At 41.6% G+C, this 27,025-nt stretch overlaps 4 protein-coding genes across 7 annotated transcripts; 2 read left to right on the plus strand and 2 right to left on the minus strand.

The window, feature by feature from the left end:
• Positions 1-43: 43 nt before the first annotated feature.
• On the minus strand, positions 44-9,540 carry Tre1 (Trapped in endoderm 1). Of its 4 annotated transcripts, XM_015170053.3 has the most exons (8): positions 9,369-9,540; positions 9,092-9,249; positions 2,401-2,492; positions 1,490-1,635; positions 1,321-1,421; positions 1,025-1,127; positions 468-958; positions 44-399 (listed from the first exon to the last, which is right to left on the minus strand). In XM_015170053.3, exons 3-8 carry the CDS (start codon positions 2,489-2,491, stop codon positions 213-215), a joined length of 1,119 nt encoding a protein of 372 aa, XP_015025539.1. In that variant the 5' UTR covers position 2,492; positions 9,092-9,249; positions 9,369-9,540; the 3' UTR covers positions 44-212. The 4 variants fall into 4 exon arrangements, with proteins under 4 accessions (XP_015025539.1, XP_002056799.1, XP_032296392.1 ...); XM_002056763.4 differs by having other exon boundaries at positions 9,092-9,540; XM_032440501.2 differs by lacking the exons at positions 9,092-9,249; positions 9,369-9,540 and adding an exon at positions 4,738-4,878.
• A 3,068-nt stretch (positions 9,541-12,608) lies between these two features.
• Positions 12,609-17,185, plus strand: Gr5a (Gustatory receptor 5a). Its single transcript, XM_002056764.4, has 5 exons — positions 12,609-12,741; positions 13,126-13,320; positions 13,643-13,911; positions 13,968-14,122; positions 16,428-17,185. Exons 2-5 carry the CDS (start codon positions 13,203-13,205, stop codon positions 16,711-16,713), a joined length of 828 nt encoding a protein of 275 aa, XP_002056800.3. The 5' UTR covers positions 12,609-12,741; positions 13,126-13,202; the 3' UTR covers positions 16,714-17,185.
• A 459-nt stretch (positions 17,186-17,644) lies between these two features.
• LOC6633390 (forkhead box protein D2) lies at positions 17,645-18,745 on the plus strand. Its single transcript, XM_070211224.1, has 2 exons — positions 17,645-18,463; positions 18,532-18,745. Exons 1-2 carry the CDS (start codon positions 17,688-17,690, stop codon positions 18,599-18,601), a joined length of 846 nt encoding a protein of 281 aa, XP_070067325.1. The 5' UTR covers positions 17,645-17,687; the 3' UTR covers positions 18,602-18,745.
• Positions 18,746-20,668: 1,923 nt separating this feature from the next.
• On the minus strand, positions 20,669-26,142 carry PGAP1 (GPI inositol-deacylase). Its single transcript, XM_002056766.4, has 11 exons — positions 25,795-26,142; positions 25,009-25,734; positions 24,763-24,942; positions 24,556-24,708; positions 24,162-24,256; positions 23,676-24,098; positions 23,491-23,616; positions 23,037-23,230; positions 22,311-22,971; positions 22,154-22,249; positions 20,669-21,206 (listed from the first exon to the last, which is right to left on the minus strand). Exons 1-11 carry the CDS (start codon positions 25,933-25,935, stop codon positions 21,038-21,040), a joined length of 2,964 nt encoding a protein of 987 aa, XP_002056802.1. The 5' UTR covers positions 25,936-26,142; the 3' UTR covers positions 20,669-21,037.
• Between the last annotated feature and the right edge of the window lie 883 nt (positions 26,143-27,025).

The raw sequence follows: 27,025 nt of genomic DNA on the forward strand, positions 1-27,025 counted from the left end.
ACGCTTGCAGCGTGCGGCAGTTAATTAAAATGCAATTACAATATATCGTCAATAGTCTATATGTATATATCTATATATTATTTTCTTATGCTGTTTGATTTGTTTTTCGTGTAAATAAACATAAATTAAAGAAAAAAAAAGAGTGTATACCATATATGGTATATTTTAATAAGTAGTTAATGTCGTATTGCAAATTCGAATACAAAAGACTCTCATACTGAATATGTTTGGCACATTTGGTTAATACTATTCTTCTGAACAGCATGAAACAATGGCGTGCTGCGAATAACGCCCGATAATTCCTTTGAGTTCTTGCTTTGGTGATAGTTTCTACTTGGCATCGGTGACAGCGGCTCGCCCCAAAACTTCAGCAATGCGAATATCTTGTAGTAGGCCACCCTGCGTACAATATATATTTAACATGTGATCAATTAGCAAATGGAATTGTATATTATCAAGGGTCACACCTGTAGTTGCGATTGCTGGCCGCATAGATAATCGGATTGATGACACTGGAGGCCCAGGCCATCACCGAGGCGATGATGTGCAGCCAGGGATAGTTGGTCTTGCGCTCATCGTCCACCACATTGGCCAGCATCAGCGGCAGGAAACAGATGAGGAAGCACAAGAATATGGTGACCATCATGACTGTGAGGCGATTGTCCTCGCGTGCCTTGCGTGTGCTCGTTGTCGTCACATAGGAGCCGGATGCTGAGCCTGTTTTGGCGCCGGCTGCGGCTCCAATTTGAAAATTATCATGACTGCGTATCTTCTTCTTCTGATGGAGCACAGTTATATAGATGCAGGAATATGATATTATAATGACCAGACAGGGCAGCAGAAAGCCAATCAGAAACAAAGTCTTCTTGATCGATTTACCCTCCTTTTTGAGTATTGTGCACGAGAAGGTGGCCTCGTCCAGGCCCATCTCGCCCCATATGCCCAGTATGGGTGGCAGCTAAACAACGAAACGATTCCACTTCGATCAAACAAAGAAAATTGGAAACAATTTGACTTGGCTCACCAGCAGTAGAAAGGATACGGCCCAAACGAACACCAGCTGCAGCGTGATCAGCTTGGGCTTATAGATCTGTGAGTATCTGCTGTGGCAAGCGATGAGTATGTACCTGGATGAATACAAAAGAAATTCAATCTTAAAAACAAACAAGCAGCAGACAATTTCACTATTTTCAAATAGAATAATAATAATAATACAAGAATTCAATTAGTTCTTAAGTAACTTCGGTACTTGTGTTCCGATCTCAATAAAATATTCGGCTCTTAAAAATGCCTTTTGACTCTGACTTTGAAATACCCTACCTATTGAGTGTAATGCCCACCATGCTGAGCAGGGAGACGGCCACATTGCCATAGAAGATGACGGGAAAGATTTTGCACAGCGTGCTGCCGAATGTCCAGCTCTGTAGAGTTTATGGAAAACGAATTAGTTTCGTGAGCATATATTATTTATCGATTCGATTCTGCGCACCTCCTGAAAGAAACGCACGGCTGTCAGGGGCAGGCTGAACGAGCAGAAAAATAGATCCGATATGCTCAGAGATATGACAAAGGCGGTTGTCGCATGTTCGCGTATCGTTGGGCTCTTGAGCAGCGCCAGCAGCGTTATCAGATTGCCTGCAATTGGAAAGGTTTATTCGGTTACATGAGGGTTAACACATAAAGAAAGTCGGGAGTGTTACCCGGCATTGCCAGGACAGTCAAATTTCGAATCCGCTTACGCCCGTGGAATAGGTTTTACTCTTGTTCAAATGAAGTTTTGAAAATGGACTGAAAACCATTTAACTAAAATGTTTTTTACGCAGCTCATTTCCACGCGTGGAGGTGGATTTTGCAAAAGCTGTGGATTCCATGTGCCTAAGTTATTATTAGTTTGAAGTCGATTGGCTGAAAATGTTTTTTTCGACTGTTTTCCGCTCAGCTTCCGATCTTAGAGGTGGATTTGGCAAAATCGCCGAAATACGTTCTTAATTTGTTTTTATATTTTTATTACAATGTTTTTGCTTTGCAAATAAGTTGACAGCTCGTGAAAGGAAAATCTTGAAATCTGTAAGCTACAGTTTTTTTTAGCATTCGACTTTATCGCGGACTTTCGATTACTTTCCTTATGCTATGTAAAGCTTTGCATATGAATTTTAGACGAAAATTACACTAGACTGGAAAGATTTTGAAGAGTTTTTGTCAGGTTACTGTAAATTTTTCTTTTCCACCCATTTTTCACATTATTCCAAACCACGCCTAAGCGTGAAACTAAATGGGTCTTTAATCTGTCAGTGGATCTGCGTGGATCTTCAATCAGTCAGTCGGTCAGTCAGTCAATCAGTCGACACAAAGGAGGTGGAAGGGAGGGGAAAGGTATTAAAAGCTGCTGCAGTTACTTACCGAATACGCCGATGGTCACAAATACGCAGGCACAGATGGCAGCGAAAAGCGTTGCGGAATGCGGGTATATAGACTGTGTGGGGGCATCCATGCTGTAAAGCGGAACACATACACATATTCAAAATATTATTAGCCAATTCCAAATCAACAATAAAATGCGCCAAGCATATGTATGCATCAGAGATATATATATATATAACAATATGCAGGTGAGCATTTCCAAGAAACGGCAAACAAAGCTTTTATCTATATTTTATCATTAAAATTACAATATAAATTTTATTCAACATTTCGTATATATAAATATATTTTTTGTATATTCATTAATTGCTTTGCATATATTATTTGGCTCACGTACAGCGCACACGTACGGAAGGCGTTTGTGTGAGCTTGCAGCGCAGCTTGGGCAGGCGAAAGCTTTGCAGGCGAAGCTCACTAATACATTTGCATTTTACTAACACACATGCAGAGACTGAAAAATATTACGTTTCAGCCCTTTAAACTATGGTATAATGGGCAGAATATTATATTTGTATTTATTAATAGATTTACTATATTTGAATGCATTTTATAAACTATATTTTTAGAAATTAAATAATTGACTTAGGCGCTTGACATATGTTTTTCGTGCGAAAAGTTTGAAGAACGTCTCAATTGACTTTTCTCCAAGATCGTTGCGAATGAGCGGACAGTCGAAACTTGGCCCATTGCACCTTTGAGCGGATTTATCATTCAACATGTCTCACATCATTTTTCACACAGAACTTCGAGAATAATTTTGAAGCCGATCGAATGACAAATAAAGAACTTTCATGCTAAGGTTTTCCACCCATTTACCACATTTGCGGGCGGAAATGCCAAAAGCGCTGACATATTCCTTAACATATTCTTGAAACGCATTTTCTAACGATGAAGCTTGGATTCTGCGAAAAGTGTGGAACACGACTAATGCGAGTTTTCATCAAGATCTTTGCAAATGACCGCCATTTCCACCAAGGTGGAATGGATATTCCAAAACGTGTGAAACACGCCTCAAACGAATTTCAATAAAGCTCTGCGAAAATGTGTTTGAGGCCGATCGGATTGCAAGTGGAAAAGTTTCACAGAAACTTATCACGTGATTTTTCCACGCTTGCGGGTGGAATTCATTCATTCAGTCAGTCTGTCAGCCATTCTGTCAATCATTCAGTTAGTTTAATATATTGACATTAAAAAAAAACCTCCTTATTTCAAGATTAAATTTCTTGTTCAGGAAACAACCATCAATAATACGGACAAACAATTTAATCTTCAAGCTAAATGCATTTTTTTTTGTGCACTTTCTGCTGCGATTTGCCGTTTCGTAAAATGTTATCATTGACATTTCGTTGTAAGTACAAATTTGTTTGTGAAATCCTCCAACTTCCAAGCGCTATCAGCAGCAGCTTGCTCGTATACATTTTGATGACCAATTCAATTATTCGTCAAAAAAAAAACAAGTGAACAAGAATATATATGTACATATATATATTAAAAGGAAGATAAGCAGAGAAAAGGTCAAAGGAAGCACTCGAAAAGAACAGATACCAAGGTAAGTGCCTTATGAACCAGACGGAACCGTAAAATAAAACCCAGAAAATAAATTGTAAATTAATATAGAGAGCCGGAAATGAGTGCAGAAAAAAATAGGTATACGAATTTAAACGTTTTAAAATATTTTAAAATATTTAAAATAATAAGTATAAGATAAGTCAGAATTTATTGACTGCAAAGAATAAAGTTTAACCTAAAAGAAATAATTGCAGAGATTAAATGATTCATTTTAGCTCAAACAATCAACTTGTGGCAGGTCTTGTCCAACACTGGCTAGGGATTTTTAATCCTTGGCACACTTTTAAAAGAAAGATCGTAGCAAATTCTATTAAAAATTTAACACTTATTCAACACTGTTTGCCACATGTATAGAAGTACAATTATAAATAAGTGTTGCAAAAGATTAAAAAATGTTAAAGAAACTGATTTTTCAAGTTTGAAAGATTGAACAAACAACACTCGCCAAGTACAGCAGTACTTAAATTCAAGTAATTACTCAACACTGTTTATTTATTCATAAATCAATTATCTTGTGCAACATAGGTCGCCTAATGCACACAGAATAAATTGATTAACGCAGGTATGAAGGTACTTTCGAATTAGGTATTAGTTGGAATAATTCGCATTTAATAAATCGTAGCCTCAACTCTTGATTTTGCAACACAACATTTTTTACATAAAGTTTCACGAACGAGCACAAATCGCAGCAATTTTATCTTACACAACACTGTTTTTTCATACAATTATCCTTTCAATATCCTTTACCTTATATAGCTAAAAGATCCTATGCCAAAGCAAAGTCAGTGTTGGAGCACTCAAAACTGAGCTTGTTTCTTTTTTTTTCGAATTCAAAACCGTTTTCTAACACATGTTGCAAGAATATGAACCGAACTTTGCGACGCGCCGCTCAACATCGAAATGTTGCAGCGCAGCAAATGAACCAAAAAACTAAAAGAAAAATAAAAAAAAAGTATATGAAAATATAAATAAATAAAATAAAAGAGAATTTATCATCGCTATGAAAATGAAATTTTCAATTAAGCTCTGTTTGTTTTTCGTAATGTGACAGTTTTCATTGTTGTTGCTGCTGTGGGTCCTATACCCATTGCAAATCGCCAAAGGGGGTATATTGTTTTCGAGCTTATTTAGGTAACGGGCGAAAGGAACCCGATTTTGAAAACTATAAATGGAAATTTAAATAAATATTCCTAATATCATAATAATGTCGATAAGCATCATAATAATATCGATAATTATCGTAATAATATCGATATATATCTTAAAGCCGATAAATAGCACAATAATAGATATTAAAGAAATATCAATCATACTGATATCGATCAATATCATAAGAATATCGATAAATATCACAATAATATCAATAAATATCGTTTTCTAGCATAAGTTGGCACTGCGTCTAGGGTATGCGCTAGTCGTGCACTCAGCTCGACTGAGGCACTCTTACTTGGTTTCTTTTTATGCAGCTGAAGAGATAACAAAAAGTGGCAGGTCGGACAGCGTTTCAACTGTTTTGCATACACACAATTTCATTTATTTAATGCTCCCTTTTTATTTGTATTTGGATCGGTTGAATTAAAAAGCGCCTTGTTACGCATTTAACGCGATTTCCGGCGACTCTCCCCCGCTAGTCAACCGCCGCCGCCGCCGCCGCCGCCGCCAGCAGCACTTAACGGTGCTGCTGTCCCCACCATCCCCGCTAACCCGCGTCTCTAGCTAAATTGCGGTTCAGTTTCCATCAGTGTTGTTTTTTTTTTTTTTTTTTTTTGGGGTTCTCTGTTTGAGTTCTTTGGGGTAAAATGCGCGGCCCGCTTTCATGCATGATCAACATGTGTGTGCGCAAGCGTGTGTGATTCTCTCTCTCTCTCTCTCTCTCTCCCGCTCTCTCTCTTAGTGTGTGCGCGCTTATTTGTGCTCTTCTTCTTCCAATTGTAGTGCTCTGTTATTGTCGTTCCTGTGTGTCCCCCTCTTGCATTGGGTATTCTAGTTTTGTCACAAAATGCGTTACGCATTCCACAAGACAATTGCGATATACATATATGTATGTGTATATACGACTAGGCTAACAAACGGCTCCAAAATTGATAAAGAAATAAATATACATATACAGGAACAATAACTAGAAACTAATATATGCATAACTAATTTTTACTTAAATGAAAACTTCTCATTTTCACAGTTTCTCTCAAGACAAGCCAACAATTGCCAATTAACAATTGCACTCTTAATCCAATTTAGAGCCGTCTAATATATATCATATAGCTCTCATAGCAACAGTTGTTGCTAATTATTATTTCAAAGCTAATGCAAACTGAGCCGCTTTCTGACATTTCCAGATTTGCAAGGGTATCAACTCTTCGGCACAACTTTTATTTCATTTTTTTTTTTCTTTGTAAAATCCGTTAGGGTATGACACAAAATTTAAAATCTGAATATGCACAATATGCTGCATGCATGTGTTTGTATGTATTGTGGAGGGGGTGGAGGGGGTTGTCTTCTTGCTCCCCGCCCCGCGGCCAGGCTAATGTTGGGCCATTGATATTAGAGATAAGCTGGCTCATTTATGCCTGAGAAACACATGTGTATTTATTTATATACATATATGTGTTTGTATGTGTGTGTGTGTGTGTGCGCGCGTGTGTGTGTGTGTGTGATGCATGAGAACATTCCCTCGGAAAGAGGGTCGGAATTGGAGGCATATGCATATGCTTGGGTCGAAACTTTTGGGGTGCCACTTACGCAACGAGGGCCGCTCAGTGAGTGAGTCATAAAGCCTCCATTCAAATATTACCAATAGATATATATCTTTGAAAGTTCCAAAGCCCCAAGATGTCGATTTTGGGATTAGAGATGAAATTTAGCCCGAGATTTTCATATGAAAATATTAAAGGCTTTCAATATTTTCAGTAGAACGGGCAACTATTAATATTTAAAATCGTTTGAGCTGCAAACTAAATAATGAAAAAATAATAAATGAGTTTTAGCTTTCAGCTCAGCCTTATAAAGATAAAGATCTAGCCATAATTATGCCAGCTATGCGAACTAGGCTTTGACTTAAGCTAAGCTATTGAAATTTTGAACATTTGTTTCTGTGTTATGTGAGGCTAGATATAAGTCGAGATCTGTGGGATCAGCTTACTATATCTTACAGAAACAATTGGTAGAAAGTGAAGATATTGAATGAAAAAGTATATACTGTCAAAAAGGGAATTTTAAGCGTCTAGCATTTAATCAGATTTTGATATAGATCAGCTTACTTTAAGCTTAGACACATATATATGATAAAGTATATCACACAGCTGCATTCAAAGTAAGGGTATTCAAGAATTCCGTCGGAAATTGCGTACCGATGGCATAAATTTTGATTTCTTATGTTTATTTTAAGACTTATCTGTTATAAATATCAAGACAATTGGAAAGGAATTGGAATTGGTTGAGCAATCGATCAAACGAACTGCCGTAGCGAATATCCCCCGCCAAGTCAAGTCAAGCTTTTGGGTTCTTGGCATCAGCATTTTCTGTTGATTTTTGGATTTTCGTTTAAAACTCAGATATTTTGTGTCATGGTAGCAAAAAAAAAAAAAAAAACCAACTTTTATTCAAGCAAAACGAAAACTTTTCGCTGACTAATCGAAAAGCAAAGCCGAGCCGAATCACGCCCAGGTTTAACTTAACGATTAGCGTGATTCTAACATACTTAGCAATATATAACCATAATTATAATTATTATAATTATTATTATTATGAATTTATGCATATGCGCGATAGAACGGAACAGACGTCGCATATGAGTAGCGGGTTTTTTTCTGTTGCTCAATTTAGTTTTTAATACCCTCAACCTATTGGGACGGTGCAAAACGGGGCATATTGTTTTTGTGCAGATGTATGTAACAGGCAGAAGAAAGCATCTTTATATATATATATTCTATCGATATCAGAAACTACCCAGCCGGAGATTTGAAATATTCTCCTCTAAGCAAAACGAGTTTATATTTTAAATTTATCGATATTTTTCGCATTATTAATATTATCGATAAAAGTCGATTTAAAGACAGAAGCCAGGCTGAAAGCATCTCCAAGTATATAAATATATACAAATAAGTATATTCTTGTGATATTACAAGCCGAAGATTTTATATTTCATAGCAAAACGAGGTTATATTTTGTGTTTATCGATATCTTCTATGCTATTACTTTCGATAAATATCGATTTAAAGATAGCAGCCAGTCTAAAGCAAAGCTAAAGTCTTTGTAACGGCAGCTTTAGGGTATCTGCTAGCCGGGCATGCCCGAGTAGAGCACTTGTTAATTGCTTTTGTTTGTTTTTTAACACAACAACAGATGAATGAGTCGGGCTTCGAGGTTCCAATGCATTTGGCAAAGACAAAAAAAGCTGTTTCCGTCCAAAGCAAAAGCGAGCGGATGAATCATCAGCTGTCGCTGTCGCTGCTACGTTTATTTGTTTGGGCCAAAGCCAGGCCCTGACTGCTCGAAGGGGAGGTCAGTAAAAGCAACAACAACAACAATAACAACAACAACAACAATGGCAACCACCGTGCAAAGATGACAATGAGTCGGCGACAGAAGCTGCAGGCTACGAAACTAATTGCAGGAACTGCAGCAGCAGCAACAAAGAAGGAAACCCACGTAAATAAGCGAAAATTGGTAAAGAATAAAACAAAACAAAATGTGAATTCATTTTGGTTGAGTACGATAAAACGTCGTCTTCGTGTGCGTGTGTGTGTGTGTGACAATTGCTGTACGCGTGCGTATGTGTGTGATGCTGGGATTGATGCTGATCTGATGTGTGTGTGCAAGCGAGAGAGGGAGTTGGGCAGCGGCAGATGAATTGTTGTTGTTACACTGCAGGCAAACAGCCGTTTGTTCTTTATCATGGCAGCAAGAACAAGAACAACAACAGCTGGCGCTGAATGCATGCGCAATGTTTCAAATTATATTTTGAAGCCACATATGCACACACACACACACACACACACGCGCGCGCACGCACACAGGCACAGGCATTAACAGACGCACACGCACACATGCAGCGACATAACAGTAGCTATTACATATTATTAACTGGTCAAGTTACGCTTACCCGCAGCGCTGTTGTTGTTGTTAATGGGCAGCTGTGAATTTTGTTTGAAGGATTTCCAGAGTGCGCCACTAAATATAATTATAATTTAATTGCATTTTGCTATGCTGCAGGTTAATCACACTGCCTAATTTACTATGCACATTCACTGGCTTAAATCACTAAACCAACAAAACAAAAAAAAAAACGAAAAAAACAATAACGATTTGATGTGTTATTCGAAATTGGTAACAAGTTTGTACGCAGGCGGACCGGGCATTGTTCGCTCTTTGTTGCTCACAAAAATGATGATAATGCCCTGTGCCGAAGATCTATGGTTGCTCTTGTTGATTAAACAAACACGAATAACGGTCACATTCGGTGGCACTTGTTGTGAACAAACGAATTTATTTTGAAATTAAATGCATTAATGCAGAATACACGTCCGAATCTAGCGGCGAAACAACAACAAATGATGTTAGTGCTATGTTAATGTTAAGCCGCTGTTGTTCTCAATTGACACTGTTATGCACTGAGTGCGATCGATAACAGTAGGGTGACCAGTCGCTCATTAATTCAACCAATTTATCACCTATCGCCTTGACAGTCGCATTTTGCAGTATGCCCAAAAAAACGGACAAATGTTAACGGCCAAAAAACTAACCTGCAATATTTATGCATATAATTAATATATACAAATTTACCAACTATTTGTAGACTGACGCGCACAGCTGCGCCAGTTGTTGGCAATTTTGAAAGTCAAGCAATAATACTCGCTAGGCGGAAACGGAAATCAAACAGCGCCTGAACTTGACAGCTTACAACATGCTTACAATAAATAAAAATATGATGCCACAGTTAATTTAAATTGCCTACGCTGTCTGGCTGACCACAATGAAAAATGCCTTGGCAGCCTGATTTATACTCCTCATCCTGCAATTGAAACAAGTTTCACTGTGACGTCACGCACAGCGCAAAATATGGTTCAAAGCTGTCACATTAAACACACACACACACACATATATATATATAAAGATTAATTACGATTTCAAATCATAAAAGCCAGTCAAACAAGATAGCAAAAGAATCATCTTTTCACTTTCAGACGTTTCAGCAAAGTTATGTCAAACAATAATGAAAATCAAGCACGAATGCGGCATGGTCCGACTCAGGGTTACCCTGCATTCAGCTGCAGGCAACCGTTACAAGCATTCGTTAACAGCCGCTGTGCTTCTTCTTCCCTTAGTCGCCATTTTGTATGTGAAATGAGTTCTTGATTAACTTCGGAGTTTACACTGCGATTTGAATGAAATTTTCAGGACTTAAATAAGAAAAACCCCAAATGTATCTATATCAAAGTTCAAGTATCTAGCTTCACAAATTGATACATAATAATGCATTTACCGATTTGTTGGGGAGGCGAGCGCGGGAAGAGTTTGAATCGAAGGTATCTATCTATCCATCATATCCTGTTCATATACCCATTTTATAAAAGTGGACACAAGTTTGCTTTTTCTTCACTTGGTTGCTTATTTTACCATCGAGAAATATGAAAATTGGCGCCACAAACACTTTATTTGAAGTGATAAACGCATAAATGTTTGCGATTATGTTAGTGCGAATTTGTTTGCTCGCCGATTAAAACACGTTTTGCTAATCGCACCAATTAAAAGTTGATGCAACAAGTTGCCTCTGATCCGTTTAGCTCGATTTTCAACAAACATCCGCATCCCGCTAGCGAACATTATAAATGCGACGAGATCAAGATTTCAAAAGTGAAACCCGGAATCCCGGCCAAAAATCTACCGCTCTCTCTCCCTCTCTCTCTCTCTCTCTCTCTCTCTCTCTCTCTCTCTCTCTCACACACACATTTAACGACCCACTGCCGTCGACTGACAACACGCACATAAATCTTGTACCTATATCTCTTTTGCACTGTTCAACATAATTAGTTAATCAGCGGATTACTGGACTGGCATAGTCCACATAGCTGCTGTCGCAGCCAGTTTGCGAGCCTGCGGAAAATGTCGTCGTTATATGGCGCGATGATGTTTCACATTAAAATCGCATTTGAACAGCTTGCTTACGCTCATTTTCTTGTCAACCTGACTTTTATTATTAGCTATGGTCTTGATAAGAGCGTGTAGCGACCGGTTCAAGCTTTTTCCCATGGAAATGGGATTTGAACCCGTACCCTTATTCACCTAATCTTTGCTGCTTATTTTCATCTTGAAGGTTATCATTTTACTTAATTAATTTGCACAAACATCTTTGAAGACGTTCCGGAAGCTTAACATAATATGCACACATAACAGTTTTCACGAATTTTCCACTCTGGCAGGTGGATTGGAAAAAATCTTGTCTTGTCTGCTCTACATATACATACAGATGAGCTATATATTTGAGGAGAGCGTGTTTTAACCGGCTGTGCTAGGTCCAAGTTTTTTTTCCATAGAAATGGGTTTGAACTCGTACTCTTAATCAGCCCATTTTCCACCATGGAGATTTGGTTTCAGTTTCTCAAATAAATTTTCATATAGATCTTTAAAAATGTGCAGGCGATTGAGATTGTTCAAATAAGTTACAATAAATATATGCAAACAACCACTTTCCTCGAATTTTCCACTCCTGCAGGTGGAATTGAAGCAACCTTTTTCTGCATAAACAAGTGATAAAAAGGTAATTTATCACCATTCATTCAGTCAGTCAGTCAATCAGCTTTATATATGTATGTATATCAAGATTAGGCACTAATCACGCCCCTTTGCCTGCCACCTACATATAATTCGATTCCCAACACCGTGGGGTAAATAGATTGCCTGTCGCTTAAAATATGCGCCAATTAATCAGCTGTTCGCATTGAATCGTTGCTTGACCACAAATCGGGCTGATGGCTTACATCTTGTAATCCTTGCAATGCGGCAATCTATTTTTTATTCACCCCATCTCTAATATAACTTAAATATCAGGCCACACCCACTTTTTGTTCAGCATATGAAAACATTCTTCGAATATCGAGCCCAATTCGAACTACATTTTCAATGTCAATAATATTTGCGTTTGCCCTTCAAAACATTCCACAGTGCGGGCAATTAAATGCTCGTTAGGGCAGGACGCGTGTCGATAACAATTAGGGCGATAACAATTAGCGCGATAACAATCGATGTGCGGGGCAATTCGAAATGGGCAGCACTGGCCGACAAAGTACCGCAATAAGTGCGCAGTCATGTGGCGAATGCAAATGCGGCGACAACGCATTGGTCGGCGCTGCCAGCGCCTGCGCCAGCAGCTGCAGCAGCATGGCCGGGCTTGGCTGGAGCAACTGCAGCAGCGCAGGGCGTGGCGCGTGGACTGCGCCCGTCCGCGGCACAGCCACTCGCCCGATGGCAGCTTCCATCAGGCGGTGGCGCCAGGTGAGCCACAGCCACGCCCACTGCGGCCTCAACTGCCTCCAATCGATTCTTCTTCAATCCGTTTTGTAGTGCTCGTCCTTGCGCAGTGCTTCAGCCTGATGCCCGTGCGCGGCGTCCGTGCGGCGTCCGCCCAGGGCCTGTACTTCAGCAGGCACAGCTGGCGCACCTGGTACAGTCTGGCCTACATTTGCTGCACCTCGGTGGACACGCTCTTCACCATCAACCTGGCGGTGCACGGCACTCTGGATGTTCGCAGTGTGGGTGAGTATGGGCGATCAGGTGCTTTGGTACCCTGGATGTGTGCAACGGCTCTCAGTAGCTGAAAATCGATAAATATCGAGCTTACGAGCCTTTTTGAACATATCTTTGGAGCTGGTATGCCCAGCATTGAGTCATAAATACCCTATTTGAATGGCTTCCAATGTCTACAGGGTATCCAAATATTGTAATATGTTATCTTCTCAGAATCGATAAATATCGATCATACTATATATGTAATACATCATCGCCTCTCAATTGCTCTGAATCGATAAGTATCGATTATATGCCTCGGCTCTTTTAAGTCATATATACCCCATTTGTATTGTTTCGAGTGATTACAGGGTATACCAATTGCTTAACACATAACATCCTGACTCTTTCCAGAACCGATTGTATTCCACGGGAGCATTTTGTGGGGCTCCTATCATTTCCTGCAGCTGGCGCGCCGTTGGCCAGCTCTGATGCGGCGCTGGGCGCACGTGGAACAGCAGCTGCCCGGCTACGAGAACTGGCGGCAACGCGAGCATCTCACGCGGCGCATACACAGCGTGTCGCTGGCCCTGCTGACGCTCTCGCTGAGTTGAGTATGAAATATCTGTAGACAAATGAGTATAACAGGCAAAAGAAGAAGATCGAAGAGATCTCATAATGTACATATATATGGGTATATTATTGATCGGAACGACAAGTCGGTTTGTTCGTCTTTCAAAAAGCTCGAGACTTAATATTTGACATATTATCGATATTTTCGATATATTTGTTCGTTCGATATTTCCTTTAATTTTCATATCGATAAATATCGGAATACCGATAAATATGGCATGTTTGTCCGGGTTAAGGGGATAGCTTCTAGTCTCCATCTCTTCCCCATAAATCAGCTCACCTCTCTTGTTTCCTGCAGTGGAGCACCTGCTCAGCATTTTGTCAGCGGTTTATCATGACTATTGTCCCATGCGCAAGGATCCCATCGAATCGTATTTGTATGCTGACGCCCAGCAGCTGTTCTATGTCTTTCCCTACTCGAACTGGCTGGGCTGGCTGGGCAAGATCCAGAACGTGATGCTCACCTTCGGCTGGAACTACATCGATCTGTTCGTCATCATTGTGGGCATGGGTCTCAGCGAGCTGCTGGCACGGCTCAAGCACCAATTGCAGCATCTTGTGGAACGGGTGAGTCCTGCTCCTCATTCCCTTTGCATACGTCTGGAGCCAAGTCTTGTTTGCAGCCCATGCCGGAGCTATTCTGGACCTATGTGCGCACTCGCTATCGCTCCATTGTGGAGCTCATCTACGATGTGGACGAGGCTGTCTCCGGCATTATGCTAATCTCCTTCGGCAGCAATTTGTACTTTGTCTGCCTGCAGCTGCTCAAGAGCATCAAGTGAGTAGCATCCATGAAATGTCTCTTGCAAGAGAGCGTAGTTGTGTTTTCCCCCTATTCTTTATGTCTCATTCGTAAACGTTTTCTTAAATATTTTTGGAAGAAGCAACTCAAGCGAAGCTCTTGCTCAAGTTCGCTTTTCTCATTAAAGAGAGAATTTACTTATAATCTGCTTTGTGTCGCATTCGTAAACGTACGCTATTCTCTTTAAAGAGAGCACTTACATGTTGTCTGCTTTGTGTCGCTTTCGTAAACGTTTTGCTAGAAGCGCCATCACGAAGGAATTGTGTCCTCGGGAAGGGTAATTTCTTGCATATCATACTTTTATGTTTTGCGTACTATCAAACATTCTTTCCATCTCTCTCTTTGGCAACATTATTCTTGGTCAAAATTCGTATAAAAAATTTCCCTTAAATATCCCATGTCTACATAGGTCAAAATTTCCCACCCCTCTAATAACATAATAATAATAATCTCTATATACTATTCGTCCTGACTGACGAACTGACTTATTGACAGACTAATTGATACCGTAAAAGCTAGGAAACTGAAGTTTTCGCTTACCTTATTTGATGAAGGTGCACGTAAGACGGGGTTTCGGGAAATTCTACTCACATGCGTTGAAAAATCCTGAAAAACGTTTGTATGAAGCTTTTTTTGTTTACCATCCGATTGGACTCAAACTGATTTTCAACGATCCTTGTTCAAATTCATCTGATGGGTGTTTCACACTTCTCGAAAAATGCATTCCTCCTTGGTGGAAATGAGGGTCAAACATTTGGTGGGTGACGTGTCGTGTTCCTCGATAGAAATGCGGTTCAAAGACTTCATTGGCGAACTTTTAACTTTGCATATATGTATATTATGTATGCTTGTTTGTGCATACATGTATGCAGGTGTCATATTTACAAAACAAACATGCTTACATGTACACATGCATGTATGCATGATAAAAACAAACAAACGCACATACATACATACGTACATACATACATACATGCATACACGCATAAATGAATGCATGCATACACGCATAAATGAATGCATGCATACATGCATAGATGAATGCATGCATACATGCATAGATGAATGCATGCTTACTTGCATAGTTGATTGCATGCATGCATGCATACGTACATACATACATACATGCATGCATGCATGCATACATACACACATACATGCATGCATGCATACATACATACATACATACATATATGCATACATGCATACATACATACATACATACATACACACATACATACATACATACACACATACATACATACATACATACATACATACATACAAACATACATACAAACATACATACATACATACATACATACATACATACATACATACATACATACATACATACATACATACATACATGCATACATACATACATACAAAAAACAACAACACTAAAAAAACAATACCAAAAAAAAAAAACCAACTACACTACCAGCTAGGCATGAAAAATTGCACAGCCTACTTGAATTCTTGAGAATCGAGGAGGAGAGCACTTGGCAGAAATTCGTTTTATTTAAATTTGTAGCACAGCATTTGGTTTTAGATAACGAATATGCGTGCATAAATGTGTACATAAATGCATACATACATGATGCATACACTAACACACACGCATACTTACACACACACACATACTCATACACACATATATAATACTTATTTGCCTTCGTATAAAAAAACTTGTATACTATATATTACCTGTGGGAGTTCAATAAAATATCTCTCCCTCTGTTTCGATCGCTCTCTCTCTCTCTCTCTCTCTCTCTCTCTCTCTCTCTCTCTCTCTCTCTTTGTCTCCACGTTCATTCTTAAGCAAAATGACTTCCATTATGCACTCCGTTTACTTTTACTTTTCGCTCTCATTCTGTTCTTCTTCTATGTGTAGCCTGTCGCCCTTAAGAGAGCATTTGTGTTTCCAATTCCGCTTTGATTTGCTGTTCGTAAACATTTTGCCATATTAAAAATAAACTTGACAGCACAGTTGTTATATATAATATATAAATGCACAAGAGTTTAAAGAATTACCTCTCTATTTCTTTCTCACTTTCTTTTGGTCTTCATGTTCATTCCCTTTTACTTCTCGCTCTCGTTCTGTTCTTCGCACTTCCGCTTTGATTTGCTGTTCGTAAACGTTTTGCCTTATCTAAAATTTAAGAAAACTGTTGTCATATATGTTATAATAACTGTCTTTAACACTCTCTAAAGACTTTTTAATAAATTACCTCTCTCTTTCTTTCTCTCTCTCTGTTCCATCACGTTGATCCTTAAGCAAAATGCCCTCGATTGTGCATGCCGTTTACTTTTACTTCTCGCTCTCATTTCTTATCGGGCGTTCGTTGTCGGTTCTGCTGTTTGTGTCCTCGGTGCACGATCGGGCGCGGGAGCCGTTGCGCCTGTTGCAGCTGGTGCCGCCTGGCGGCTATCATGGCGAGGTGTCACGCCTTGCCAGCGAGCTGTCAAGCGATAATGTGGCGCTGAGCGGCCTCCGGTTTTTCAGCATCACCAGGAAGCTCTGTCTGGCAGTGAGTGGAACGGAACGCTTGTGCTCCAGCTGAATTGTGGCAGCTAACAAGTGGCATTCATTTTCAATTTCCATTTGTTTTTATTACAATACCCTGAACCCAATCGAGAAGGGGTATGATGCCTTAGTGCAGACGCATGTAACAGCCAGTAGAAAGCATCTCAATAAGTCATCAAGTAGATATCTCGAACACTACAAGAGCTAGAGACAAGGTTTCTGCTAAATCAAGGGCTAAACAATTTTATAATAATTTTTAGATGTCTTCTAAAATTTTCAAATTATCGATAAATATCGATTTTCAGATAAGTTTTTCTAGGCATAACTCGCGTATTATAAGAGGGAGAAAATCAAAATGGAAAAGAAGTCCTTTTTAGAGATAGACTCCTGCACTCTGGTATGCAGAACCTTTGGTAAGGAAATTTTTATTTGAGAAGCGCAAAGAAAGGCAGACTGTGGGTTCAGGGTATCTGTTGGTCGTGCATTCTCGGCTCACATTGGCGTTTGATTCAATGCAGGTCGCCGGCAGCATTGTTACCTACGAGCTGGTGCTCATACAATTCCACGAGGATGAAAAGTCATGGGACTGTGTCGCACAGCCGCCGCTCCACTAGGAGCACAAATCAATCAACAAGCAAAAAGAAAAGAAAAGAAAAGAAAAGCCGAATACACTGTGCTACAGAAACGGCAACTGGTGAACCAGTTTGGGCAGCTGTGCTTATTGTGATGCAATGCGGCCTTAAATGGTGCATGCGGATTGCGTCTATCGCGCCGGCTTCCTAATCATGCGAGCCGCGCATTTTAACCAGTTGACCAAATGCCAATGCCAATTGGACGCAGCCTGGACGCAGCTGTTGACGCTTCCGGTCGACCGCCCGCCGCCAGACTCTAACCCAATTCAGGCCCGACAGCCTGACTGGCTGGCAGCCCGACTGGCTGCTCTGGAGTATATAAGCTGGCTGGCGGGCAATCGACGCGCAGACAAACATCGCGCATCCAACTGTATCAACCATGTTGGGACTTAAGTGTAGCAGCCAGTGCCTTGCGCTTTCGTGCATCCTTTTGGTCAGCTGTTTCGGCTGGGTGACGGCCCAACAGTTTGTGCTGCCCGGCCGTTCGCAGCGTTCACTTTTTGGTCCACCGCCGCCCGGACCGTGGAGCAGCAGCGGCTGGAGCAGCAGTCCCAGCTTTGAGCTGCCAACGCATCATGAGCACAATCACATAACACGGGATGAGGTGCTGGCTTTGTTGGCCGCCTGGAAGGCAGCGGATGCCAAGCCGCCAGCCAAGCCGGAGCCGGAGGCTGAACCGGAGCCAGAGCCGGAGCCCGAGGCGCCCGAACCGGAGCCAGAGCCCGAGGAGCCCGCACCGGAGCCAGCGCCAGGACCACAGCCGGCCGTGCCATTGACCGTCTCGCTGCCCGCCTTTGTGCCCATCCAGCTGTCCGCCATGTACACGGCGCCTGCGCCCGTGCCCGGCGCTGGCCTGGGCGCATTTGGCTTCGGTGGCGGCTTTGGCGGTGCCGGTGGAGCTGGCGGTGCCGGTGGTGCCGGCGGTGCTGGTGGTGCTGGCGGCGGTGGCGGTCCTGGAGCTGCTGGCGGTGCTGGCGCTCCAGGTGGAGCTGGTGCCCAGGCGCAGGCGCATTCCGGTCGACGCAACGTGGCCAGAGCCAATGGCAATATACGCTTTCCTGTCGCCAATCCGCGCAGCTTTGCATCCGCCAATTATGTGGCGCCACGTCCGCGTTTCTATCGCACCATCGTCGCCGAGACCGGCCAGCCCATGAGGTGAGTCTTATCCACATCTGACATTATTCGCCCACATTCTGGCTAATCTCTGTTCTTGCATCCTGCAGCATTGGCGCCTTGCCGCCGCCGCCTTTCCTCGCCAATCCCGTGAAATTCGTGCCCAGCAATTGGCAGTAGGCGTCCAGTCAAATCTACAAATCTACAAATCTGCATAAAATACAATACTATATGCTATATATACTGTATATGTATATTTTAATCGAACTAATGTGTCCATATGTCGTATATTAATAATAAGTGTAAATAGCTCAATGTTTAATACGTTGCCCGATCTTGTTATCTTTTACAATATCTTCTGTTTTTTTTTTTGTTTTTTTTTTTTTTGTCACAAATAAAATATAACTAAAGAACTACCCGAAATATTGTATGTTTTTGCCTTTCCTCTTTGTGCTGCTTTCGTCAACGTTTTACAGGCTATTTGATTTCTCGCTTCCCTCGCTCAATCTCTCTCACTATCCCTCCTATTCTCTCTATTTCGCTTTCTCCTTGAATACCGCATTCGTAAACGGTCTTACGCTTCCCCTCTATAAGGTCATCCAGTTCTTAAGTCTTTATTGGCTCTAAGCCTTTAACTATTCAGTGATGTGATCTGCTCTCCCATCTATCTCCTTTCATCTCTCTCTGTCTCTCTCTCCCTCTCTGGTAATTCATAGCTTTATACGAATATTTAAGGGGTCATGCCAGCAGTCTTCTGATTAGCGCATAATTTTGACTAGGATCAACGTAATTTCCCCTACTTGTGCACACACACAAATGCTCGCCCTCTCACATACGCAGCACATGGACACAGCAGCTGCGCTCGTTTGCCAAGCAACTGCTTGACTAAAGCTCTGCATGCACTAATACTTGTGCACTTACTAATACGCACACACATACACACAGAGAAAGACGACAATTACAGCTACTTACATATTGACAAATCTGTGAGTTCATTAGCTATTCATGCAGCATTAAAATTTGATGTTGATAAGTCAACATGAGCAGCTTAATGTCCATGCGCAGCTCAATCAATCAATCAATCAATCAACTCCCCGGGGCGTCATATGCACAGGCAACGTCACCCAGTTCGCATGGCGAAATTCATGTCTCGCCTGAAGCAAATAAATTGCCTTTTTTTTACACACACATCTTATGCCAATTCACGCAATTGACCATTAAAAATCGCATCAGATATGTTTTACGACTTGTTGCCTTAACACCCGTTGCCCGATCTACAGCGGGGCAGCGCAGCCCAGCTCCAGTTCCAGTTCCACGATCAGATCCAGTTGCCAGCTGAGGACGGTACGTTGATGCCTCGCAAAAGAAAAGGAAAAAAAAAAGAGTTGCATTGGGACAACACCTGGCCATGTACATCAATGGAATTTACAACATATTACACTATGCAACAGCATTCGGTTGCCAGCTACATGAACTAGTCTCCCTGCTCGATGCTACCCATGATGAACCAGTTCGCACGCGCTGTTTGAACTTAATGTTAAACACTAAACAAATCTGGAACCGGTTCAAAATTTGTTTAGCTTTTAAATACGACAAATATAATATACATAAATATATGAGTTATGTGTGCTTCTTGGCGCTGTAAACTTTTGAAGCAACAAGCTGCAAGCCAAAAGCTGAGTAAATATATGTGAAACAAGTTCAGGGATTTAATTTAGGTTCAAGCCGTGAACCGAACCCGTTTTCTTTGATGAGCTTGCAGCCCTGCTTATAAGCCTGCCCTGAACAAAACTTATATCCGTTGAGTATTCGACTTAATATTAAATTAAGAGCATGTTTTAAAATGTTTGAATGTTTAAGGGGCACCTGATTGCGAATGGACTAAAATTCAGAGCTGTAGCATAAATGCTAAGCACAGCAAAAATATTCGACTAGATATATGATATACGAATTTTTAAAAGTAAATCGTAAATATTCTTAAATTTAAATAAATGTACATAAGTATATTTCTAAAGTTATTTACGAACGTTTGTAAAATTCTGGATAAAAACTAATTAAGCTTAATTTAACAAATATTGAAAAAAATAACACAAATAAAATGACTATATTTGGTAAGTTAGTATGAATACTAAAATTAAACAGACCTCAATTATGCAGTCGTGTGTAATTTGTAAGTCAATTTGTATGCATTTTCACACATTTCATATAATTATGGGGCTGTTAACATGTTATGAAAATGGAAAACACTTCTTTTTTCTTTTTATGTGCCATCGATCACACAATTTTTGATCGATGGCTGCGGCAACGCCCATTTGGCGGCGATTTGTAGCCCAGATCTATTATGGACTTCCCGCACGGCGCGCAGAAAAACATGTCATGTCATTTGTAGCGCCAAATTAGACATAATTTTCGACATCTAGTTAAGCTATTTATGCGCCTTTTAATAACACATTTGGTATTGTCCACGCAAGGGCATATCAAATATATAAAATACGTAACGAAAACTCTAACAAAATCGATTACACAAACTATATAAGCCACAAATAAATAACAAATCAAAATACGCCTTAAGCACATCAAACAGTACAAGATCTCTCTGAATATCCGTTGTTATCCTTAACGCTGTCGCAGCCTTACGTAGAGCCGCTCCAGACTCTGGTGGACGGCGAGCAGGGCGTAGGCCCCGGCAATCACACAGTTCAGCCGATAAATGGCCGTCTGGCAGTAGAGCAGCACAATGCCAGCGCAAAAATACAATAAAATGGAGAGCATCCAATAGCCATGCCTGCAATATTTTAAGCAATATATTACAAGTTAATTCAAAGTTCAATTACAAATGTATGCTGACAAGCTGACAAACGAGTTCCAATTCAAACGATAAACAATTCATTTGCTTTGATTCGAATGCTCAAACGAATCATTTTCAGTCGAATGATTGATTCAAACTTTGAACTGAATCATCTTCAGTCGAATCAAGTTTTGCAACATTTGAGTTGTTCAATTACAAATAGTTAAAAAATGATTTTAAAAAACTTCTAATTCTTTCTTATTCATTCATTTAAACTCTCAAACGAATCACCTTGAGACGAATCATATTTCAAAAAACATTCGCAAATCCTTTATAGTCATACCCTGCACCCATTGAAAAAAAAACCTTTCCAAGCCATGAAATGAATATATTCGGGATCAAAACGATGAGCTGAGATAATTTAGGCTTGTTTGTGTGACCGCATCATACTATCATCTATAGCATAGGAGCTGGATGATGAATATTCCACTTTTAGGACATTTCCCCATTTATCTCTCAACACTTAACGTACTTCAGTTTAAAGGTCGAGCTTTGGTATAAACACACTCTTGTATGTCATAAGAAATGAAAATTGCATAGCGATCGGACTACAAGGAGCTAGAGGCACAAGCTTAGCTGCTGCGTAAAAAAAACTCAATCAAACGTAAATTGTGTTTTCCATTAAAAAAAATTCTTTTCGACCTAGCAATGCGACTAGCTTTTTTTTCTCGCATGCTCTTAAATGTTAAGCTCAAGTGCTGTTAAGCAGATTCTGTTAAACAACATTCAACATATAGAATGGGCAGCACTGCACGCTGTTTGCAATTGGCTGTCGCCCTGTCAGTACGTTCATAAAGTGCTGCCTATTTACAAACAAGAGCTTGCCCGCCAATGCGTGGAAGTTGAATTTTAAAAAACTTATAAATTGCATTTGTTGGACTTACAATTTTTGCGGCGCACGCAGCTGTAGCACCAGACTAAGTGAACCGAGCGCCACAATGTTGGTATGTAAAGATGGATCGGGAAGCACAATGCCATGTCTGTAATATACATATGTCTATTTAGATATATATAATATAAGAGTATTGATATGCGAACCACCTTCGACTGCGCAGCCAGGCTAAGCTGGCCGGTGCGCTAAGCAGCAGCAGCATAAGGAGCATTAGCAGTAGCGTTATGTGAAACGAAAAGTTCTGCAGGCCCACGCAGCACTCTCTGTCCGCTTTATCTTCATCCGGTTGCTGGTGCTGCTCTTCAGTCGAGCTGATCTCGCCATTATTGGGCATCAGCGACTGCTCGCTCTGCTCGTTGTTGGCCGTGGACTGATCCGTTTCTGTGGTGCCGCTGCTCGTGGCCATGTGCAGCAAATTTGCCGCCTTTTGCCACAAATAATCCTCCAGATAGTCCTTGTAGGCATTGGATAACATAAGAAAATAAAACAAGAAGGCCAACAACAGTGCCAGACCGCTGCAGGCGCCCAACGCAACGCCGATTGTCAAGATGCCATACGTGATGGGCAGATGCGTCATAATAGAAAGCATTATGTTAGAACTGGATGTGGAAAGGCGCGTCAGACGCAGCGCCAAACGATGGAATGCATTGCCATAAAGCGTCAGGGCCAGCCAAACCGCCAACGCGGCCGCAATAGACAGTCCAATGGCCGTGCAGTGTATAATGATGGATATATTAATGCTGTAATCCAATTGCTCCGGCAACGGCAAGACATTCAAATTGAGTATTAGCTTCTTAAACAGCCGACAGCCTGTGTGCGTTAACAACACATAGTAAACTTAATTTATTCTATACAATTATATTAGGCACACGCACCTGTCACCAAGTAGAGCGATGTGTACTGGAAGTAGCCGACGTAGGGCCTGAGACTCTTGAAGCTGCCCGCCTCCTGGAACTTGTCCAATTGTTTTCGTAGCACAATCAACAGCACACAAACTAAATGCGCCGGCAACCAGCCATAAAACTCCAGCACAATACGCGACAGGGCATCCGCATACGAGTATGCATAGCTAAGAGAGAGAAAGAGAATGAGAGAGAGAGAGAGAAATGTTGGTATTATTTATGGCATAGATTCAGTTTAAGCTAGCTCTGCCCGTCTTCAAGGATACTGTAAGATTCTATTGCAATATAGAGTAGACATGTCCAAATCTATAAACTATATGTCCGTCTACCTATTGATCTCGCAGCTTTAAAGCTTTTGTCCGCTTATATAGGTGACAAATTGGTTCACCAAATGAATAGAATTCTTGAATGGCTTGTGCTTGCTTACCTGATGCGATAGCGACAAATGGGATCCAAGTAGAGGTCCAGCATAACTGGATTCAATGTGGTATTATAATGCCTGGGCATCAGTGTGGGCACATTAATATACAGGCCGGGCTTCTGATCCGGTGAGCTGCAATTTAAAGCGGTCGATTATAATTCACGCTAAGCTCTAAACGCACGAAAACCTACGTCAGTGTCTGATAGCGGTCAAAGCCGGCGGCCCAGGGCACACACAATTTGGCTGTAATGCGATAATTGGGCTGCAGACACTGCTCCGGTTCAATATAGATGCGCAGTCCCTGATACGGCTCGACCAGATCAGAAATCCGCAGTCGATAGTGTAGTGTGCCCTGCAGAGTTTCGTTGACGACCGTGCGTCTGCCATAGGCATACCAGCGTGGCATGCGTATGTCCAGGATGCGCTCCTTGGGATCGTATATGTCCAGATTGTAGCCGGTGCGTTTGCTGCCCGGCGGCAAACGTAACAGCAAATGCGTCCACTGTTCATAAGTTTTGCGTAGATTGTGCAAATCGAGGACTGCAATGCTGCGCGGATCGCTTTCTGTATTGGGCAGACGCTGGATGAGATGGGTAAGCGGCGTGGCCTTTTCGCTGCAAAGCAACCAATTGGTGTGAAGTGTGAGTGCATGGGCCTGTATGTGTGTGCACACTCACCAGTAGTTTTCTTCGGTGTCATTGTGCCTATGTGACTCGCAGCCAAACAGCCAGTTCTCATCGCCCTCAACATTCAAAGCCTCAATGGCAAGTTTCTGTGGGGAGGTGGGGGAATACGTTAAAAGTAGGTTAAAATCATGTCAGTCGGTTGCAGCCGTCCGTGCAATACTCTATTCACAGTGTCATAAGAGCCTTAAGAGAATCAATATTAACTTATGATATTTGTAGACTGCGATGTTTCGGCATCTGATTGGGAAACTAGCTGACTCTAGCTTTTACAGACTTCACAGACTTCATTTCGAATTTCATGTCAGACGGACAAACTAATATTCGCTCTTTGACACATTGAGTATAGAGTATAAACAGCTGGCGTTAAAACTAATTTGCGTGGCACCTTGAAACGCTCTTGACGCTTTATGCCGATCAGCTCATAATAATGACTTCTCAGGCCATTGGCAAAAAATTTGTTAATGACCAGACGATGCTCCTCGTGCCAATCGCTGTGCGTCTGCAGTTTCATCAAGCTCTGCTGCCGTATCCTCGGTTTCTAAAATATGTAGAGTATTATAGAACATGCGACAAGTGTAAAACAAATGCCAACCACAAAATGCGCCACAGCGGAGTGCATATTGCGCTGTTTGTTGCTGCTAAAGATGACGGTGCCATCGTCCCGACGCTGCGAAATGCTGAACAGGAAACGATTGATGACCTGCATAAACTGCAGACACCACACGGCAGACAAATGGTCGCAGCTGAGGCTAACGCGCGGTATGGCCGAGGTCTGTAGAGCAGGAGCAAACGTTAAGCAAGGATTTCAAATCAACAAATACTGGACTTCAGTTCTTACCATGGCATGCAGATCATTGAACTGCGAGTTAGTCAAGCCAGCCTGCACCAGCAGATCACGATTGCCACCGCCTGTGGAAATAAGCAGCACATTGTCCAGTTTGGCGGACAGCTTCTGGCTGGCCATGCTCTGTTCGCTGGGCGGCTTCTGGTGCAAGCTCTGGCACACATTTGTTTCGATCGACGGCTGTGTGGCGGTGCGTGTACGGCTGAGCACCTCGTGCACCTCCCTATAAAACTGGTCGAGATGCGCATCCAAATTGAGCACTGGCTGATCGAGTGGTGTCGATATGCTTATGATTGCATTTATGTGCTGCCCAATTTCAGTATCCGTCAACACCGATTGCGCCAGCTTGCCCCCCATGGAGTGTCCGATCAGGACTATCGGGCTGGTCTGGCCGTACAGTGCGGCAATTGTCCGTATGCAATGCTTGAGAAACGATTGCTGATGGTACATATAACCGCCATAGGCCGCTGACAGCTCCTCGTCGTAGTCAATCGTATAGTAGTCGAGATGTATGCCTGCATCGGGATGTTCGCGCGCCTTCCGCAGCGCCACCGACGCCAGGGAGCGTACCTGCTTGTAGGATCCGGCATTGCCGGGCACAAATATCACCGGTGCGCCAGTCATGCGCATCTTGAGCGGATCCAGCGTCTGGCGCACACCCTCATAGTAGTAATATAGGCCATAGTTGGGAAACTGTTTGTTGGCACTAAATCTGACGCGCTGTTAGAAAATATATACATTTATTAATCCTCCAAATGCAGCGGTTCTTTTCTTACTTACTGCAAATCTTGGCTCACCAAACATGTATGTCATTCGACAAGCGTTGGGCTCCACCTCGACGTGGATATGTCCAATGCCGTAGAAGAAACTGCATATTGAGGCAATCACCAGAAGCACAGCACAGTTTCTGAACACAATCATTTGCGTTTGATGCGCTTTTTGTAGCTGTATATTTATGCAGCGGTTTCTTGTTGTTATTCAGCTCAACCAGAGTTGCCAAATATATCGAAAATGCTTGTTATTGGACATTCGAGTAACTAGAGATGGGTGCGGGGTATCGTGACTGCGCTCCGCGACGGGGGCACCTGCCAACAGCTGTTTTGTGTATACCTACGAAACATTTTATTACACAGCTGAAAACTTCCGTTTCGTTATTAATTTGTACTTTTTTTCCATTTTGAATTTGAATGCCTTAAGCTATGACACACATTAAGAATATCGATACCGATAGTTGGTGAAATATCGCGAAAATTTATACGAATTAGAATTTACTATTTGCACTTATTAGATTCTGCATAAGCTACCTAGAATCATATGACTATTCAAATATTTTACATATTTTGTCTGATGAGCATTAAAAAACGAAATAAAGATTTCGATATTGCGGCTTGAAATTAATCGTGATCGATAACGTGGCTTGCACACATAAAACACGCATACCACAGTTACAAAATCAGTACGCAGCACACACACACACACACACACACACTCATGCACACTGCTGAGAGCATTCCAATCGAATACCTTTTCGATCTCAATGTAGATGTGTGTATTGATAATTTTTGTTGTTGCCGTTGCTTTGTTGTTGTTTGCTCGCATCTCGTTGTGGTAGTCCATCATTCAGTTAATGAACGCGCTCGCATTCGCACTCGCGCCACACCTCCCCTCTCGTCGCAGTCAGCAGCGCCCCCGCATGCCAACAACGCTTCGTAACGTGTTTACGTTTCTCTAAGCCAACGTGTGTTTCTGCGCCCGTGTCTTGCGCGCGCGCGTCTGTGTGTGTGTGTGCGCTTAATTCGCGCATTGTATCTAGCTAACTAACTGGCTGGCTGGCTAGCCTCTGGGCCTGGCTGGGAAAAAGACAGGAGACGGAGAAAAAAAAAACAAAAAAAGACAGTTATGCCCTGCTGCGTCGCGCCAATAATAAAAACAAGCTACATAGCTGACGCCGTCTCGTTGTCGTCGACGTCGACGTCGACGTTGTCGTTGTCGTTGTCGTCGTTTGCCTCTC

Source organism: Drosophila virilis, chromosome X (genome assembly GCF_030788295.1).
Source record: "Drosophila virilis strain 15010-1051.87 chromosome X, Dvir_AGI_RSII-ME, whole genome shotgun sequence".
NCBI lineage: Eukaryota > Metazoa > Arthropoda > Insecta > Diptera > Drosophilidae > Drosophila > Drosophila virilis.